At 34.1% G+C, this 21,214-nt stretch overlaps 1 protein-coding gene across 2 annotated transcripts in view; it reads right to left on the bottom strand.

Moving 5' to 3' along the window:
- Nucleotides 1-21,214, bottom strand: part of LOC129942259 (homeobox protein cut) — a 102,646-nt gene that overhangs the window by 49,550 nt on the left and 31,882 nt on the right. For both annotated transcript variants that reach the window (XM_056051117.1, XM_056051118.1), the window contains exon 2: nucleotides 7,948-8,787. In XM_056051117.1, coding sequence (XP_055907092.1) covers nucleotides 7,948-8,787 — 840 coding nt within the window. The remainder of the gene's footprint in view (nucleotides 1-7,947; nucleotides 8,788-21,214) is intronic.

Genomic DNA, 21,214 nt, shown 5'->3' on the forward strand with positions numbered 1-21,214 from the left:
CATCATCATCTTACCCATCAGCATCATCAACATCATCATTTGCAATCAGGGGTGGAAGCGCAGTTACATACATATAGTATACAAATAACAAAAATGACAATATTTTGTGAGAAACACCCCCTTCCGTCCCTCGGCCCGACTTCTTACCACGTTTCCGTTGTTAACCATCATCAGCCCCTAAGAGGATGATTATGATAATAGATTGGAAAGTATATTTTTGTTTTGCATTTTTTTAGCGAGTATTTGCTGATAGACAAGTTATTTTGGTATAGAGCTCTTTTTTTACCATCATCATCATCATCAGGATGTTATTTGTCCTCAAATTATTTGAACACACTTCAATGGGCCCATCAGAGATGTACAAACCTATACCTATTTCAAACGGCGGCTGTGGTATATGAGTTTCATGAACATCAACGAACCACTTAAAATAATAACCTGTAGCGTATATACGATGGGTCTAAGTCTGAGTCCGGGGGGGTGAATGACACAAAAATCGAAGGGTGGCGGTACTGTAATTATCCTTGAAGCACTTCAAAAAAACACACAAATTTTCGAAAAAAACATTCGAAAAGATGAAATATAAAATCATTTAGTAGAAAACACATTAAGTACATACAAATCAATTAATCACAAAATTAAAACAAAACAACAGTACTCTCAAAGTAATATAAAAGAAGCAGCAGCATCATCATCATAAATGCATGCAGCATCATTAACAACATCAGGACAAATAACGCGTTCAGCACATATGTACATTTTTACACATCAGAGTCTTATTCGATTTCGATACGGGCGTCTGCAATTCAGCGAGATAAATTCACAACACCAACAATCTAGACACACGGTGATTCCTCAGCCATATCGAACTATAGTCCGTTTCACAGAGCTTACCAAAATAATATTATGGCCAGCCATTGAGGCGCTCTACCTGCTACCCGCGCTACCCGGGTATGGCGCGGCCGGCGGCTACACATTTTTAGCAAGCCTAATAAAATCACCAAACTTATCGCTTTTTAACGTTAATTGAATTTTTCACCATAGCTTCTATAAGATGGATATTTTTAGAAATAATCGCAAGGAACATGATTTCAACAATGTCTTCATATTTTGAAAGATATACATGAGCCTATAGACATTTTAGAAGTTGCATGGGTTGATAGACAAAATTGAAAAATTCAGGGAAGTTTTGTATTGAATTTTTCTCGTAAAATATTTAGATTTTGTTTGAAGTTCTTCAACAAAATTAATTGTATTACGAACGTTGCTAGGTATGACTTTTCTAGATTATACAGAATTATACCATTGGAAATAATTGCATTCAGAAGTTGATTATAGTTATCTTATTTAACCATAAAATTGAGCAAATATTTAATCTAGATACAAACAATTGCTTTTCGTACATAACGAAACTGAGTAATAGCAAAATAATAGATACTTAAAATTATATAAAATGTTTGTTTTGATAAACCGTTTTTGAGTCACTTTTAAGGACGTTTCTGTAAAACAAACTCAAGGGCGTTCTCATGAAAAACATTTGTTTAACATTTGTGACGATTTAAGTCTCACATAACTTCAGGTCCCAGTTAAAGCTATTATTGGTTTTCAATTTGAATTTTTCTGATAGGTCGTCGGTTATAGCTATCATTGAAAATTTCTATCATTGAAAAGAAGAATGTTTTGATTGGAATCAAGAATTACCTGATTGGAACAAAGTTATCAATGGTTTTCAATTGCATTTTTTCTGACAGATCGGTTATAGCTATCATTGAAAATTTCTATCATTGAAACAAAAAATCCCGATTGGAAACAAGAATTTCCTGATTAGAATCAAGTTTTTGAGATAAGATTTGATCCTTGAAACGAAAACTGACAGATTGAAATACAAAGAACATGAAACGATTATGTTCCGAAATATGAAATCAACAATTAGGTGTTCATTGAAAACGATTACATCATTGAAAAAGAGGCTGAAAACTTCCAATCCCGTTTGTCAATTTGTCTTGCTTTGAAGTTTTTTCTGCATCTTTCTTCATTATTGTCTATATAACAAAATTTATTTGAAGTCGATATCTCTACTGGTTCTTGAGCTATGGACGACGAAAAAAAACTTTCCCAACGTACGGACGTACGAAACATACACGCACACGTCGAGAAATCTCTCTAAAAATCTTTTATTCCGATTTTAAGGACTTTGAAACGTCGAGAAATGTCAAAATTTTCAATACACGCACTGTTCGGAAATCTAGAGCACTTTTGGGCCGTCTTGCTTGGAAATACTTAAAAATTGGTAAAAAAGTTGAGTTATTGAGACAATTGAGATTAAGTGAACAATAGAAACAGTGTTGACGAAAACACAGGTTTGTCGATTTCTCATCAATCTTTGGAATCTTTCATTCAACAAAAGACATTACATCGCATGTTGCATAATACCTTAGATCTTCAAAACTTTGAGAGTTCTGTTTACACAAGAATTTAAGCCAGTCAATCGCCAGTAACTTCAGATCTTCTTAAGTAATGAAGTCCAACTTAAAGGCTCTCCACCCTTAACGTGTCACTGTTTTTGGGACCCGTGAAAGACAAGGGCTAAACCATAATTTTTACTATCGATTTAAGACCTTAAAGACATGGAAATGCAAATGTGCATCTTCAGTGATGAATTCCATTTTAAACTCGGAAAAGGCGTTCCACCCTCAATATGTCACTGTTTTTGGGACCCGTGAAAGACAAAGGCTAAACCGTAATGCTCCACTATCGATTTTAGACCTTAAAGACATGGAAATACAAATGTGCTTCTTTAGTAAGGAAGTCCATTTTATACTCGTAAAATGCTCTCCACCCTCATCGTATAACCGTTTTTGGGACCCATAATTACCCACTATCGATTTAAGACCCTAAAGATGTGGAAATTACAAATGTGCAAATTGGTCATGGAAAATATTATGAAAAGGATTATGATGGTGCACAATCTTTTCCCCGTGGCTACTGCTATTTGGTCGCTATCTTTTCCCATTTAAAACCATCTTTACGATAAAATAAACATCCATTGATTTCTATTGAAAAATGTAACTACGAGTACACATGTTTTCATTTTAAATCACAACCCAAAACTTCATATTTATCAATGGTGACACAAAGAACACATTTACATATTTTCCATATGTGTTATTTAATTTTTTTCTTTTTTTTTTAATTGATAAGAACAAATTAAAACGAAAAAGAGGCATTCTTATCGCATCGATTTTAACATACATATGCATCCGTTATGGCAAAACTCCAATATGTTCACAAATCTTTAGGTTCGTACCGTCGAAGAAAATTCCTTTTGAAAATCACTTATGGCGATAAGAAATTCAAAAACCAAACCGCAAAATACCAAAATACTAAAAATTCGATTAAAAAATAATACAACAAACAAAAATATCATAATTATGGAACAAGAATAATAAAAAAAAAAACTAACAATAATTTTTAGGTATCGCACAATTTCAGAATTCTGTGTACATTGTTATCGAGTTACCATATTTTCCTATAACCACACATTTTTTTTGTTGTTAATAAACAAAAGAGAAACGAATAAGTAATAATTATTAACAAATGGAACGGAATGATAAAACCATCATCAGAATGAACCTATTCATAAAACATTCACATATATACGCAAATATAAAAATACTTGGCCGATTGTAAAAATGAGTATGGAAAACCGGAAAACCATTCAAATTAAACCGGATGTCAGTTTTGCGCTGCACTGTATTCTGATGTTTTTTAATCACTCGATTCGAACAATGTTATAATTTTTATCAATAATTTTATTTATATCTATAGTTATGTACATTTGGTACATAAATGTCATGAATACGAAAATACTTGTATTGGGTTAAAAGGAAGGGGAGAAGTTTGGTTGTTGTTGCCGCGCGTCGTAGTGTCGTTGCGTCGCGTCGTTGCCGGCCAACAGGGTTATTGTGAAAATATGTACATTATGTGTTGGGTTGGGTTGAGTTTTGAATATATGATATAATTTTATATTTGAATAAATATATATTATATTAAATTTTGCAAAGCATCTCTTTTCTGGCATGAAGAAAATATTAGTCTCGTTTGCAATGGATCGGAACGATACCTCGTAGTGTAGGGTATAGAAGTCTGCAGATTTCAAGCTATACGCTTGCACATCATCGCCATTGCACGAGAAATCCGAGCAAGCGTGGCGCGGCAGCCGAAGGAGATGATGAGATCCCAAAAAAACTAAATGGAATTCCTAGTGCAACACTTTACTCCTCTACATTTTATGTGTTTTGGGGAAGAAAAAAGGGAACATTTTCAATTTTAATTAGGGACAATGCGTTGATTTCATTTGGCATAGTTTTTGTTCATTTTTTCGCAGCAGCAGAGAAGAGAACGTTGCAGCAGCATATCAAAAATATTTGAAATACATGCCGATTATTTCTTGGAATGAATGAACTTCGAACTGTAGGGGCTAAAGGAAAATTGTTTTATTGCTGACATTAGTCAAAACCGGCTGTATGACGACGAAGATGAAGACTACGACCGACGACGCGGACGCTGACGCTGACGACGAGGAAGACTGTTGAAGTTGATGGCATGGGGTTGGCATTGGCATCAGAACCTTGCGGTTGCGGAGCGCTCTGATCAACACACTATCTATAGCATAATTGGCTTGCTTGGCTTCTTTGACTAAGCTGGCTGGCTGTTTGGCTGGAAGATGACGATCATCATCATCATCATCATTTGGTGCCGCGCACGATGATCTACAAATTGTTCGTAGATCCCAGGGATAAGATATGGAACACATGTGCTCTGCAGATACTTCATATTTATACATACATCAATAAGCCATGTTAAAAACACAGAGTCGCAACACAACACAACCCAACGCCGCAGTTTGAAGATCCTGAGGGATGCATCAGAAAAGGAGAAGCAAGATCACATATATACCTATGTTAAGTTGTGTATTTGGCATAAGTTATAAATGAGCGTGCATGTTTTTCGGATTAATGTTTTAATACTAAACGAGGGCCAAAAAAGTCGTTCGTTCGACTCTTGATGATGCGATATTGAGATGAGTTGCATGCAAGTTTTGTCGTAGCTATCTATATAGTATCTCTCCCTACCCCCCTTTATCCAGATGTTCTATATAGTCGCGGGGAGTGATATGCAATGTGGCGGTATTGCCTGGACGCCACGAAAAAAAAGATATACACATAAGCATATTATAATTAAGGATGAAGAGTGCTGCACTTGAAATATAGTAGGTAGGTAGATATGACAGTTTGTTTTCGTTTACTTGTTTATTTTTAAGCATTTTCTGTCTCAAGATCAATGGCATTTTTGACATTTTACAAATCAGAAGGTCATATATTCATAAACTTGCATCCTAAATACATACACACATAAAAAAAGGATAAGTAAGTGATTTTTTGAAGGGAGACATAAGTTTGATGACTTTGAATTTTATGTGGAATTATATTTTTAGTTAAATCTGTAAAATCTTTCTAATCGTTAAACTACCTTCAGCCTTTTCGGGGCCAGTTAAAGCTATCATTGAAATCGATCCGGAAAAATGTTTGAATCGATTTTTGACGGTGTTTCTCTTTGATTTTAAATGAAAATTATATACTGATCAATCGGAAATCACACAAATTTTTGCTGAGAAAAAAAGTGTAATTGTGCATTTATTTTTTTCTGAAAAAGTATTTTTCTATTTTCCTGAAAGAAATTCATTTTCCTGAAGGAAATTCATTTTTCTAAACAGCTTTTATGTTCAAAAGTGAAACTGATCGTTCCACAGATTTGCGTTTCAATTTCATACAATTCCAATGATAGATTCTGTCAGTAAACATTTTTCGGTGGAGGAAATTTTTGTTCAATGACAGAATTGTTTAATAAATGCGATAAACGACGTGCTGAGAAAATTCCAATAATTGATTTCAACGAAGAAAACCAATGAAAGCTAAATTGGCCCCTTAGAACCAGAAAGTTTTTACAAAAAATTTAATATCGATAAATTGCGTAAATTGCTTACTTAAAGCTGTAGAACCAACAGTTTTAAGTAAGTCTTTCTCCTTTATTAGAAGATTACAACATTAAGTCTGAATTTTTTGATAATCGATGGTTTGTCTTGTTTTTAATTCAATAAAAGTTAATAGCTCTTCGAAATTGCAATAAATTAAAACAAAACATTGTTAATTGTTCAAATTCTTTAAAGAAGTGGTTATAGATTCAAAAACAGCACGTTATCAGTCATTTCTGCTAAATTTGCTTTATCGATATTTTCGGAAACAAAAATGAATGAAGTATTTTTGTGCAACCCTTAAACTTACAGATAAAGTTATAAGTGATAATAAATAGTTTCTTTGACTAACAGCAAGCTTTTAGCGTGAGTGATAATTTTGCAGAAAAGGGTTGATATCAAGACATTTTTTTCGTTTATGCCTAGGAAATAACTAAATTAAAACAAATGAATGCTAACTATTCCAGAACAGGTATAAATGTTAAAATCTAATAACTCTTTCTGTTATCACAACACCAGTTGGCGACCTAACCTGACTCTTGCTAGCACCCTGTGTTTCCGAAACAACTCCCATCTCTGACTCCCAAAAAACTACCTTCAGCCTTTTATAACCAGAAAGCTTTTACAAAAAATTGATATCAATAAATGACTTCCTAAAGCTTGCATTTCTTAGAAGATTACAACATTATGTCTGAACTTCGAAACTGCTATAAATTTTAAAAACTTGTTAATTGTCCAAAAACTTTCTTCTTTAGAAAAGTTGCTCAATTCAAGAACAGCACGTTATCAGTTATTTTTGCTAGATTGTCTTTATCGATATTTTCGTGAATAAAAATTATTGAAGTATTTGTGTGCAACCCTTTAAACTCATACCAAATGCAGCCGTTGAACATTAAGCGTGAGTGATAACTTTTCAAAAACGGTTTTGCATGCGAAAAAGTTGGTTTATTTCTATTCAGTAACTAAATTAAATCAAAAACCTACCTAACCTAATAACTCTTTCTGTTGTCAAGACACCAGATGGCGACCTAACCTGACCCTTGCTAGAACCCTATGTTTCAGAAGCAACATCCCATGTCTGACTCCCAAAAAACTCTCCAAGGAATTATTAAAAAAGAAATCAAACCTTATTCCTTGAAAGTTAATTGAAATATTCCCTTAACCCTTATACAATATCGAAAATGCAACACTTACGAATCAAACGACTTGAAAGTGTTGTTTCCTTTCCATTTTCGTCTTCTTCTTCTTGAAAAGAAAAATTCAAAAATCATTCGTTTATTTTCGAAACCACTTTTTTCCTTGATATCTTTCTTTCGCTGTAAATTATCCACTCCCTTTTCTTTCTTCTTGTTTTTTTTTCAAATCATTTGTTTGTTCTATTTGGTCGATTTAAAGATGCTGTTTCTCATCTCGAAAACAACAAACCGCCACCCTCAATGTTTTTTTTTGAAAATAAAAAGGAATACCAGTATCATTTTCAGTATTGACATCTTAATTTTTGCGCCTTGCTTCATACTTTATTGTTTACACTCTTTTTTTTCGGTCTTGTTTGTTTGTGCTTTTTTTTCTTAAGGAAAAATAAAAGGATATAAAAGCTAGCCGGGACCATCATCAGACTATTGAAATGTCATATTTTGAACTTTTATACTTGTTTCCCAACTCAGAAGAGATTTAAATGTTTTTGTTGATGTTTTGAAAGAGCGTTTCTCCCCCAAACCTATAAAAAGGGTAAATCGAAGGATGATGTTTTACGCATTTTTGAATAAATAGACTCAAGAAAGAATCAATTTGAAGTGTTTTTTGGGTTCATAATTAGGGTTTTTTTTCTTGTATTATTTACACGAGGGTGTTGAGTTTAAATAAAGGCGTAAAATTAAAGAAACTTAAGCAAATATCAAAATTGTTTGACTTACCTCTTTTTCTTTGGCAGCCAATTCATCAGCAAAATTGTTATTATTACAACTACTACTGTTATTACTATTATTTGTATTATTATTATTATTATTGTTATTATTATTATTGTTACTAATGCTATTATTATTATTGTTTCTTGTTGCCTCGATACCAGTGGTTGACTCTAGCGCGGACAGAAGCGGGCTATGCGATCGATTTGACATTTGATTACTTGCTAGTGTTGCTGATTCGCTAGAGTCTTGGTGGAGATTCATTTCAGCTGTCATCGCTGTTATAAGTTTGCTAGCGTCTGTTGTTGTTGTTTTTGTTGTTGATGTTGTTGTTGTTTGTGTTGCACCTAAACTGGTGGGAGCTGGATTATTGGCTGCTGCTGCTGCAGCTGCTGCTACTGCCAATGCCGCTGACAGATCAGTAGCTACATTCGAAGCTGTTGATGTTGTGTCCATTATTCGGTTATGATGATTGAATAGTAACTTTGCCGAATTAAGGCATCCGTTTAGTGTACTACCGTTCTCAGATAATGGCGGAGATGGTGATGGTGTAGCTGCCAGCAAATTTCCGTTCTGGTGTAAATGCTGTGATATAACAACGCTGTTTAATTTGTTATTATTGTTGAAGCTGTTGTTGTTATTGTGGTTTATCGTTGGTGATGACAATTTGATATTTGGTATTGGGATTGTGCTGCTCACCGATGACGGGGATGGTGGTGACGAATAGATTGTTGATGTTGTTGTTGCTGTCGTTGATGACGTAGATGTTGTTGTTGTTGTTGTTGCAGTCGAAGTTGTGGATAATTGTTCTTTTAAAGTATTTACTTCTTTTTCAGCCAATGTAGCTCTCTGAAAAAAAACAACGACAAACCATTAAATCAAATGTTAAAATATGTACAGCAAAACAAAATATATATGTAAAATCCTTTAAAAAATATTTTTGAATTTTGCCAAAGTATTCCCATTTTAATGTCTGCTGATAATATCGGCTGGAACTTATAGCCCAATTAGACCCCCATTTGAAATAATATTTTTTGGAAGGTATAAGTGGCAACTCACATCACTCCATTGTATCTATAGATGCATAAAGTTATGGTATGAGTTAAATGGTGGCAACAAAAGTCATGCATTATATTCCCAAAAAACAACCAAAATGTTGGTATGTTTTGTTTCCTCTTTTCTTCTCTCTCTCATCATGATTTTATTTTATAGGAACAGACAAAAATTCTGCATAAATGTATTTCCGTTCAATTTGAATTTGGACGGAGGCAAAGGGCTTTTAACCAGTGTCAGTATGTATGGGGTATGGTATAGTCGCCCAGACCCATCAGGAAGAAATTCGAGTAAATTTACCGCTCGAATTTTAATAGTTCGAAAAAGTTTTCCTTGTTTGTTGGTTTGAAGAGTAGAACATCATATAGGTATAGAATAGAGGAAAAGCAGGAAAAGTACATGTAAATATAAATAATGAAAAAAAAGACAACCCTTTTTTTTACAGGCTACCAAATAAAACCTTCTCCGTCCGGCACACCCTCATTAATTTTACTTTTAAAGTCATTACGGGCTAAATTTACCCAAATTAATACGTTACACTTTGTTATATCTATAAGACTATGCATATAGTTCCGACTGGCTATAAAATGTATCTATATCTACTCTTGCAGCAAGTAGTGGATTTATCGATAAGCCAATTGGGGGTAGAGTCCCAAAATAAGTTTGGCAAATTAGTCAGACGAATCGAAGGACAAACACCAACATCATAAGTCATTATATACTATAAGAAGGACCGGAAGGAAGAACAGGACAACAAACCAAGCTATACGTAGACCTAGATTGTTAGACAAAAAGATCTAAGGGCAAAACTCAAGAATCGAACGAGAAATTGGGCTTATAAGGGAATTACTTTTCGGCAAATTTATCTCTCTTTGTGTATCCGATTGTTGTGGCTACTTTGGATTTCAAATACCTTTATGTCTGGTTTTTACGAAGACTGCACCGTATATCTCCATTTTTAATGCCAATCTCTTCTCTGTCCCCTTACCAAAATTTTCATCAATTGGGATAGGAATTATGATCCTCTTTTCGTAACCTTGGATTCTTTTCTTTTTTTATTTTAAGTCGATTCCTTTCAAAATGTACGCGACGACGACGACGTAGATGTAGACGTAGACGTAGATACTTCATAGATATCAGACAGATAGCTATAAATGCGAAGTAAAGAACAAGTGTATGACTTCTCACGGGGATTGAATCTCCTCCGACAAACTCGTGTTGCGATGACGGGTATCAATGGACGAACAAAATTAAATATTTACCAAAAAAGAAAACAGTTTTGGCTATAAGAAAGACTAAAAACAAAACAAGTTAAGAAAAAATTATAAGCTTAACAAAGTCTATATAGGTAGGTATAGGTACTGTAGATGAAAATCGATACGCAAGAGACAAGTTATGAGGCCCGCATAAATCTACTCGTTCCTATACATACAACTGTGGCAACATCAGAGCAACCCTTTCTTTTCTCATATCGCATCAATGAGCGACAACGACGAGCGACGACGACACAACGACTGTGCTAAAGCTAAAGCTACAGCTACAGCTACTACCCCCTTAGGCAGATAGCTATTAGAAGTAGATTTATCGCAATCGAAAAACTTTTGGCGAATTGAAAATTTCAAAAACACCCCTCCTCTATACCATCCCCCCGCATCAAATATAACCCTTTTTCTTTAGGTTTGGTATAGATTCGTATACAATATTGCTGCATGAGAAAACAGAGAGGAAGCGCGCGATGACAAGTTGCTCCGGTTGGGTAGCCGAAAGGCGGGCAAAACTTGTATAACTTTTGTTGTCATTCCCAAAGTCGATAATGTTTAATTACAGATTACATCTGACAACCGCGCCCACCGGCTCCTCACGATTTTAATGATTTTTAAGCTTAAAGCGGTTAAAATAGAGAATGAGAAAAACTTGTTAGGAATGGTTGGGTAGGGGATGAGGATAGAAACATTTTTGATGTCTGATTCTGATGGTTGGAAATGGAACCCTTCCAATTGATTTTTCGACGAGAAAATGCGGGAGGATGCGCCACCACCCTTCTTCGTCTTCGTCGTCGCCGTGATGTAAGAGGTGGAGATGGTCGGTGGGTGGGTAGAGATGAATGAAGCCCGCAAAAACTGTGGTTTAAGAGATACTTTTTTTTTGGTTGTTGTTTCCTTTATTTTTTTTTACTTTAAAGGAAATATTTTTCGTCTTTCCATCAATAGAAATATCAATTAACGAAAATGTAAAAGGGTTAATTAACTAAAATGCGGGCTTCAGTTTAAGCATAAAGGACCACACCGACCTTAAGCGTATACCATACCATACATATACTCGTATAGATATATGTAATGTGTACATCTGGATCTTTTTATAGAATTCATTTATATTTTAAATACCTATCTACTCTACTCGTATTCGTAAATACATGTAGATATTCAAAAAGTCAGACATTTTTAATACACTTTTTGACTAAAAAGGATCCCATTTGGTGATTTGCTTTTGGATGTGCAAACTCAAATTTCCCAACACAAGATTTTTGTTTAAAACAAAATTTCTTTTTTTTTTCTTGTTTTATTATTCATTTTCAGTTTTAGCCAAGTATAAAGCCAGAAAGCAGCAAGCAAGTAAATTCGTCGTGTCCTGAGAACAGAACGAAAAGGGTAAACATTTGCATCAGGGCCAGGGCCAGTATATACTTACCTATACTATGCATAACCCCTCAAGGATGATCCTTGTGCTCCAATATTTTTATATTTTTTTTTTTAGATTTTAGAGTATTTACTCGTCCCTTCGGTATCAGCTTTGAGATTGGCCAATTCGAATATTGAAGGGGCGAGTGTGCAAAAGTATCGTTATCATTATTGGCTTCCTCGAGTGAGCCCATCACCAAGCATCAGTATAAGCAACAAACCAAGTTCGGGGCTTGGGTAAAGTAGTCTTTGAATTTGAAGAGAGAACTTTATGCTTATACTAAACCTATCTATACTATACCTATACCCAAATAAAGTTCATATCGTTTTCAATCCTCGAAGTGTTTCGTTCCTTTTTCTAGATTTTTGTTATCTTTTTTCGTAGATATGACTTTTGAACTCTTGGTGTGGATGGATTATGAAATAATATTCTTTTGGTCCTCTTTTGTTGACTGGCTGATACCTATACTTTTTTGGAAGTTAAAGTAAAAGGGTGGCAATGGCAGTGGCATTGGCATTTGATGTTCTAGTTTTATTGGAAATAGGAGCATCTACCAGATAGATGTTGCCCTTAAATGAAAATTGAAATGAATATGTGTTTTCTTTCATTTTCTTTTTTTTGTTTTTGAAAAAATGGTACAATTTAAAAAGGATGCTATTAATCTTTATTGGTTCTATCATTCACTCGATTCAGAGTTAAATATTTTTCCTTAATTAAGAAGATGGAAGCAATTTCACCATCCACCCAAAACAAAAAAAGGAAGAAGACCAAACAAACGGAGATAATTAACGGGCGGCTGATGGGATGCGAATTGAATGAGTTTTCTATACACAGTACCTTCATTTTTATAACTGTACGAGTATTTTCATTTTTGAATTGGGTTTTTTGTTTAAGGGTAGGCGTTAAACCTCAGGGGTTTTATTATAAAGGAAATCAAGGTGGTTGCAATATTCGCGCAGTGGAGTTGGAGTTGGAGCTGACGCTGGTTTGCTTTCAAAAAGTACAAAGGAACTTTCTTTCTTGCAAGGTGTTTTTTGTTTTGTTTTGTAAATTTTCTTCAATTTTTGTTGAAATCGAAAGAAAAAAAAACAACAGGGATTACAAAAATATTATCATATTGTAAATCATATTGTAAAATTTAATTAATAACGGTGTCATGGTAGTAGTGATAAATCTCAATTGATAAACACGACACAACATCATCACACAAAAATGATTCGCAATTGGAAAGAGAAAAAATTAATTAGAAAAAATAAATAAAAGTAAAATACACAATAATCGAAGTGGAGTGATGGGGCGGTATATGGTGCGGTGTGGTACGATATAGCGAAGAATCAAAACGGATGAAATAATAAAATCCTTGCGGCTATTTTTGTCGAGAGAAGAAATGCTCAATGGTTGATTGTTCAAAGCAATACAACTTTTTTTTTATTTTTTTTAAATGCAAAAATATATAGAAGCCAGCAAAATCAATGTTGAAATGTCACTCTGTCATTCTGTCATATCCTTGTTGTGCGGTTATGCAAAGGCCCCGTGTGTACTAAGTATAGATATATACATATACCTTTACATTTATAAGTGTTTGTTTTATGTATTCTTTATAATTTTCATGACATTTCTTTTTTTATTTTCAAAATATGTATAAATAACCTAAACCTATATCTATCTAACCTATACGTTCTTTTTATTGAATGCCCTTTGAATTACTGTATTCTGAGCCGAGCGGAGCTTGTTTCTCCTATGTCCGTTTTGGTTTTTGTTTATAGAATTTTTTTATTTCAATACCGAAAATACCCTCCCGCGCAATCTTTTATAGTTCTAAAGGGTTTTGTTTTATATTTTATTGCTGTTTAATTCTCTAGACCCTTGCTTTTGCTTCGTATGGATTGTTTTAAGGTTTTGAATATGTTCTTAGCGATATATATAATTTTATACTCGTGCATGTTGGTTTTGTTGTGATATGTGGTGTAGGGGAATTAAATCCTTTGAGAAAACAGCCTAGAGGACTATTTTTTAATTACTGATCGATATTACTGGTATGGTTTTCGGATCGATAGAACCTACCTACCTATAACACAAAAAGGACGTGATGTCATGTCCTTATGAATGATTATGTGACAAACTGATTTCAAACAATTTGCACTGGCTTTCAAATAAAGTGAGTTTTTGATTTTATAGATTTCAAAATGTGTTTGTTGATAGCAAAGAAAAGTTTTGAAATATTTAATTATTGACTTTGAAGTTCTTAATGAAACCGAAAGAAAAAATGTTCCACATTCACGCAGTACGGTTAAAAACTAATCTCTGAACTTAACAGTTAGACCGAAGTGGGGTTGTTTTTTCAGATTAAGATAGGTTTTGAAATTAGTTATTGTTTTTGAAGTTCTAAATATACAATGACACGGAAAAACAGAGTGTGACAAAATATTCCACATTCTCGTAGTACGGCTAAATACGAATCTCTGAACTTGAAAGTTAGACCGAAGTTGGGGTGGTTAGTTCTCAGTATACAATAAAAGGCATAGTGTTACAAAATATTCCACATTCGCGTAGTACGGCTTAAAACGAATCTCTGAAATTGACAGTTAGACCGAAGTTGGGGCTGTGTGTTTAGATAAAGAGAGGTTTTGAAATTATTCATTGATTTTAAAGTTCTAAATTTACAATGACACGGAAAGACAGAGTGTGAAAAAATATTCCACATTCACGCAGTACGGTTAAAAACGAATCTCTGTACTTGACAGTTAGACCGAAGTTGGGGTTGTTTGTTCAGATTAAGAGAGGTTTTGAAATTATTTATTGATTTTGAAGCGCTCAATATGAAATCATACGGAAAGACAGAGTGTGACAAAACATTCCACATTCGTGTAGTACGGCTAAATACGAATCTCTGAACTTGATAGGAAGACCGAAGTTGGGATTGTTTGTTTAGATTAAGAGAGGTTTTGAAATTAGTTATTGATTTTGAAGTTCTAAATATACAATGACACGGAAAGACAGAGTGTGACAAAATATTCCACATTCACGCAGTACGGCCAAGAAAAGACAGAGTGTGACAAAACATTCCACATTCGTGTAGTACGGCTAAAAACGAATCTCTGAACTTGACAGTTAGACTGAAATTGGGCTCAAGGGTTACTGATGACGGTTGAATTGTTTAAGGGAAGGAATTCCATTAGCTTTTTCATTAGGACATAGCAAGTTAAAATAATTGTAAAAAAGTGTGAGCCAAGAGACATTTCGACGCATTATTTCCGTATTCTCAGAAATATAAACAAATTTTCTGACTTTTGCTGTCAGAATTCAGATTTTTGTCAGCACATTTCAAAAAAGGAAGAAAAGAAATCCAAAGCTTATTTGATTGATAGATGAGAATCTGTCTAAGAAAATTCTTAGAAATCTTAGAAATATATAAACTTGCCAAATGAATCACCAATCACTTTGAACTCTCTTCTTTCGAATCTTCTTACAAACGTATTTATGTATGTAAACACATTTTTGAATAATTGACACATCAGAAGGGCAGAAATCCAATTTATATATCCACAATCCTTAAATAGTCAATACTTTATTTTAAAACACCCCCTAAAATGAATTTGCTTTCTTCCCAATACCTTGCTGCCATACCTATGTTCATTCCGGAATCACAATCAATTTCAGAAAAACTTCGATTCGAGTTAACGTTCATTTTCAAATACATTAAATCTAAGTTTCCCTTTTTTGAACTAAAACCAAAAACAAATTAATTTAATTAATTAGAATCCCGTCTTATTAGATAATGTTTTTATATCAAATATCTACACAAAACATCACCTCGCTTTTGCTGTGATTTTCAATGTCTTCAAAATACCTTCATAGTATCTACTTATATAGAACTCTTAAAGAAGTATCAAAATAAAGGTGGACTCTCGCCTAAGCCCATCACTCAAAAAGTAACCAGAAAACCATCTCATTAATATCTGCCTGATTTCTTTCACCCCTTCGAAAATTCGAATCCTGTTGCTCTTCCTCTCTTTAAGTATAACGTCTTGAGATTGCTTTTTCTTAAATATCTGATGTACCAACGTATATTATACTTGAACATTTACAATATAAATGAAGGAGCACATTCCTTCGATATATTGTAACGTATTTATAAGTTAATTGTCCCCAAAAGATGTCTCTTTCTCTTTCCTCTCAAGAGAAGCTAAACAATTATTAGGAATCGAATGTAAAAGGATGTCACATCAATTTGGCATGTCACGATTTGACAAGTGAAAAGGGTGGCCAGTCTGATCCAAGTGGAATGATGTATTACAGCAGATGTACCTATTTATTGGGATGGTGTGCTTTATAGATGCAAGACTATACCTATTTGTATATATATAACTTCAAATCAAAAACCAAAAAATAAAAAATAAAAACACGCCGAACCGCACCGCAACGCAACACCTAACCCCACCCCAATATTTATAGCGATTGACATACAAGTTTAAGCATTATGGCGTATCCTATAAATTTTATCAAGATCGAGACTATATGAGAGTTGAGTGTTGTTAGTGCCCCGTGTGGCATTGTTCGTCGAATCTTTGCTTTGCTCTATATCTGGGACACACTTTTGAAATTTCCTCAACCATTTGCCAATGTAAAACTGTCAAATCCTTTGTAAAACAATACCAACACACCGTACAATGCCAATTAATCAGAAATTCCCAAATAATTGTCTTTGGCTTGTTGGCGACAGCTTCAGAGCCAGAGACAGCCCACAGAGAGATAGAGAGGCTGCAGGCAAAGGGCAGGATACAGATTCACAAAAGCGGAGCAGCTTATAGTGTTTTTATATAGAGATGACCAGATCTCCTGATCTGGGGCCTGATGGTATAAACGGATTTATGGCAATAATATAAGATTAATTAATGTTCATTTAAAATAGATCGAACCGTGTCTAAAGAAGATGCTGAATTTTCTGATGCTGACTGAGAGCGAAAACGGCGGTTTTGATTATAAATTCGAAGCAACCAATGCAAGCATTCTAAAATTATATTAAAATTAATTTAAAAGTATGTATCTATTGTTTGTCTATCTCAAAGATAGATTTGCACGGTGGAGATGGCGATACGATGCATATAGCTATGGAGGCTGGCAGTGCGGCGCAGAGTGGTGGCGAGGTGACGGTAACGGCGACAACCTATTCATTAATGTATACCTACCTATACATTTGTGTGTATATATCTGCTGTCGAGATACACATTCTTGCAGATATAGACGAGTTGTTTTTGAATGAGAGAGGAGAAGGAGGGGTGGGGGGTTGTTTGGGGTTGGAGATAACTTGTGACGCTGCTGCCGATGACAAATGCTTTGGCCGAAGAAACTTTATTGTAATGGGGCGCGTATATTGCAATGCACGGACGGATAGATAAATATTTAGTTTTTGTTTACTTTCACTATTTCAGACATTCAGCAGGAAAATACAACACATTAATGCAACACACCAGTGACTGTCGATCATTTAATTGTGATTTTGGGTTGAAGTCTTTTTGCTTTAGAGTCTTGTTTTTCTTTTATATATATACATCTATATGCTCTGTAAACTGTGTTCATGTAAGATTAAGAGTTCATGTTTTGATACAAATGTGTTTGATACAAACAAAAATGAAACGAATATAATTATGTACAGAAAAAAACTTGGGTGACGAAAAACAAAGTGTAGGCGATAGAACAGAACCTTGTGGGACACCATGTCGGTGATGAAAAATATCATGTTTTTTGACAATTTAAGTGCTTCTTTGATTTAATTTCTTTGCACCATCACCACCGGACCAAAGCAGTAGATATATAGTGCAATAGAAGCTCACTTGATTGTTGAGGAAGAATGGGCAAAAGGGCATTGAAGCCGGGTGAACTAAAGTCATCAAAATAGGGAAACGCATATATTTTTGAAAGAGTTATTGATTGATTATACTCTAATTTGCTATAAGTATCTTCTTAAGGTTGTAGTAAATAAGGTTCAGTAAAAAGCTTATTGTACTTTTAAAAACCTCTCAAACTTATATCCTGACATCTCACTATTTCTCTCTCTCTCTCTCTTTTGTTTTCTTTATTGAGTCGATAACACATCAAAAGAATTTTCGAAATATACAAAATTAAAACTCCAACCCTTGACAAAACGCCTTTTCTCGCCTACATAGAAACTTCTGTTCATTAGATATAAGTTTATAATGTTTGTATCTTTCTTAAAATACAAATATGTGAGGGAGGGGGGGGGGGGTAGTGTTATGTGTGTTCCAAATAAAAAGCATATAAATATATACAAAATATAAATTAAGCAAAAATATAATTTTAAAGTTCTTCTTCTTCGTTTTCGCCTCAGCTCATCCATTAAAAATCGAATCCTGTCATACATGGGTTGTGTTGTGTTTTGAGCTTGCCATCATAGTCATCATACACAAAACTCAAACTCAAACTCACCCCTTTTGGTCTGTAATTTTCAATTCCTCCATGACAGATAGCTAATGTATATTTTTAACTGAAAAATAACACAGTCATAAATTTGCATACAAACACACATAACCCGTACACAAGTCCATACATACAAATGTGTGTGGTGTATCTAAAGCAAAAATAAGACTGATACTTTTTATCCTCTCAACAATATAAAACCCAAAGCAAAGCATCCTGCTGTTATACTATACTACTTTTGATTCTGCTGTTGATAGTACATATATCTATGGAATGGGTATATTGGAACGGGACGGGACACGGGATAAAAGAAGATGTACGGTACAGGAACGGGTACGAGTATGACTAAGGGTATGGGTACGGTTACGGTGGTAGCATAACACGAAGAAGAAGAAGAAGCAGCAGGAAAAGAAGAAATAATGGTCGAATTGATATACAAATGATGATTTTTGTTCTATAGGGTGTTACAGGGTGGTATAGTCAGGGGGTTGGTTTTGATGATTTTTCTCTGATGATGACGGAAGAACGGGTGCTATATTTGAGTTTTTTGTTGATGGTGTGTAACTTTGTACTAAAATACACACATGTGTGTAATATTTAAATAAATAATTAGGAATAAAAATGAAATAAAAAAGACTGAAAGAGATAGAGAAAAGATTTTTAATCGTTTGTTCGTTCATTTATTTGTTTGCTTATTTATTTTGTTTGAATACTCTCTTGGGTATGTGTTTGACTTTCAGTCAATGTATATGTATGTGTTTTTTTTCTTCTTATTTGTATATAAACACAAGCCATTCTAAAAAGGGTGCTGAAGAAAGAATCACGACATTCTGTATTAATTGCTTATACGTACAGATACAAAAGAGTCCTCCAATCAAGCAGTCGTGCAAAAAAAAAAAGGAAAATAAAAATGATGACAATAAGGGATACACGCGTGCTACAACAACAACGACGACCAAGAACAGACGGTGACAAGAAAACGTTGAAAATACCCTTTCTGGATGGGTATTGCTAGGAAGTCACAAAAAAGGATCCCCGCGCGCGAACAACTCTCAAATATCAAACGGAGGTTGTTTGCAGGGAGGGGGAGGGGGTGGAGGTATTTTGTACACATACTTGCATACGTGAATTGCTAATTAGTTATCAAAAGCAAACATCGACATCGGAAGGACGCGCGTCATCTGTAAAGGAAAGCTCTAAGAAAATCTTACATGGGTATTTCTGTATCTAACATACGAGTATAAGTATCTATAAGACGAAGGATTCTTATGTCTTTCTTTATTTTTAAGATAAGACCGTATTTTATATACTTATGGATGATTATCACAGAATGAGGTATATAGTCAATATAAGGAGCGCCTTAGATGTATAAATTCCTCAATCCAAAACCCTTGAATCACTCGCTTATAGTCGAAATTTATAGATACTTTTGACTCACCCCTATAAGTGACTAAAATCGCATGAATTATATAATTATCTACATTTATGAATTCTAACATTACGCATCACAAACATTTATTAAATGGACAATCGGAAATGCCTTTTCACAACATGGTTTCCTTTTTTGTATATCATATCTATACACAAATGAAGATATATTTTATATCTATGTATCTAAAACCATGCCTATACCCACGTTTATACTTAAGTAGGTACACTATACACATAATGTACATACATATACTTTAAGTATAGGTATCTGTAGATACATACCCCAGAATTCCAAAAATCCTGAATTGTTAATTTTTGATGTGATTGCGATGTATTATGTACCCATCACACATATATTTTGTCCATTTTTGGACCCAAAGTTATTATTATTATTATTTCACATATCCACATATCCACCATCCATATATCCATACATCGCACATTTGAAACTTTTGTCAACCACAAAAAGGGTACATTTTTGGCTCAGCCTTAGAGGACTCGTATATGATGATGATGGAACCAGAAAAATAAAAAACTTGGAATGGGATCTGTCGAATAATTTCATCCCTTTTTATATTTTATATTTTTAGAAAGAGTAATACCCCTGTCCATGTCCTGTTGTCCACGTTATTCTTCTTCTGCCTTTATTATTTATTTTTGTTTTATTCATTTTTGGCAGAGAGAATCTAAAAAAAATATCAAAAAACATGACCATTGACTGTATGATGGGTACGTATGTACATACATAGAAATGTACTTTACATTTGTATGTATTTATAGGTACTTATGCCAACCCAAACCCCTTTACCTCGAAGCTCATTCATTAATTCTGAATGATTATTTATTTAGAAAATTTTGACGATTCAAAGCCAGAGCCAGAGCGAAAGGAGGAAATTAGGAAGAAGGTATACCTACAACATTTATAAACTCAAATGCTCATAGGTAAAGTTTCATAAGGGATTGGGTTTAAAAAAGAGCATTATAAAAGTGAACCCAAATACTATAGTCAATGTCCATGGATACCTACATGTATGTGTTAACCAACCCCCCACCACCCCCATCCAGACTGCTTGCTGCTTGGGGGTATAGAATAAAAGGTTGTTTTTTTTTGTTTAAGAAAAAACCAATGTTATTTGTTTAAATATTTCAAAACGGATTTCAAAAGGATAAAATTGTTAAGCATATATAACATCTCGCATGTATCTGCACGTATCGATAAGCAAAGAACTACCGATACGATACCATACCCAGGTATACCTCTACCTCTACCTTTACCTATACCTGAAAGATATTATAGATGAGATATGTGTATGTATGATGCTCGTAATCCTCTGGGTTAATTAGTCCTAATTAAATATGCATTAAAGGAGATAACATCGGCAGGAATAGCGAGACAATGCCAATGAGAAAAAAGCTTATCTTTTTCATGCGATAATATCCTATACTCGTACCTTTATAACGTATATGATGTGAAATGGTGCTTTTTTTTGTATTTGAATGCGAGTATCTATACCATTGTAGGTGTATCTTCTAGATAGATATAGATAATGTAGGCTGATGGATAAAACATATCTATATAGATATATTTATAGAACCTACATCCGCACAAAGGATATATTAAGCGACTTACCTATGATGGAACGAACGGATTGAAGCGAATAAACATTTACGAACG

Source organism: Eupeodes corollae, chromosome 1, assembly GCF_945859685.1.
Source record: "Eupeodes corollae chromosome 1, idEupCoro1.1, whole genome shotgun sequence".
Taxonomy (NCBI): Eukaryota; Metazoa; Arthropoda; class Insecta; order Diptera; family Syrphidae; genus Eupeodes; species Eupeodes corollae.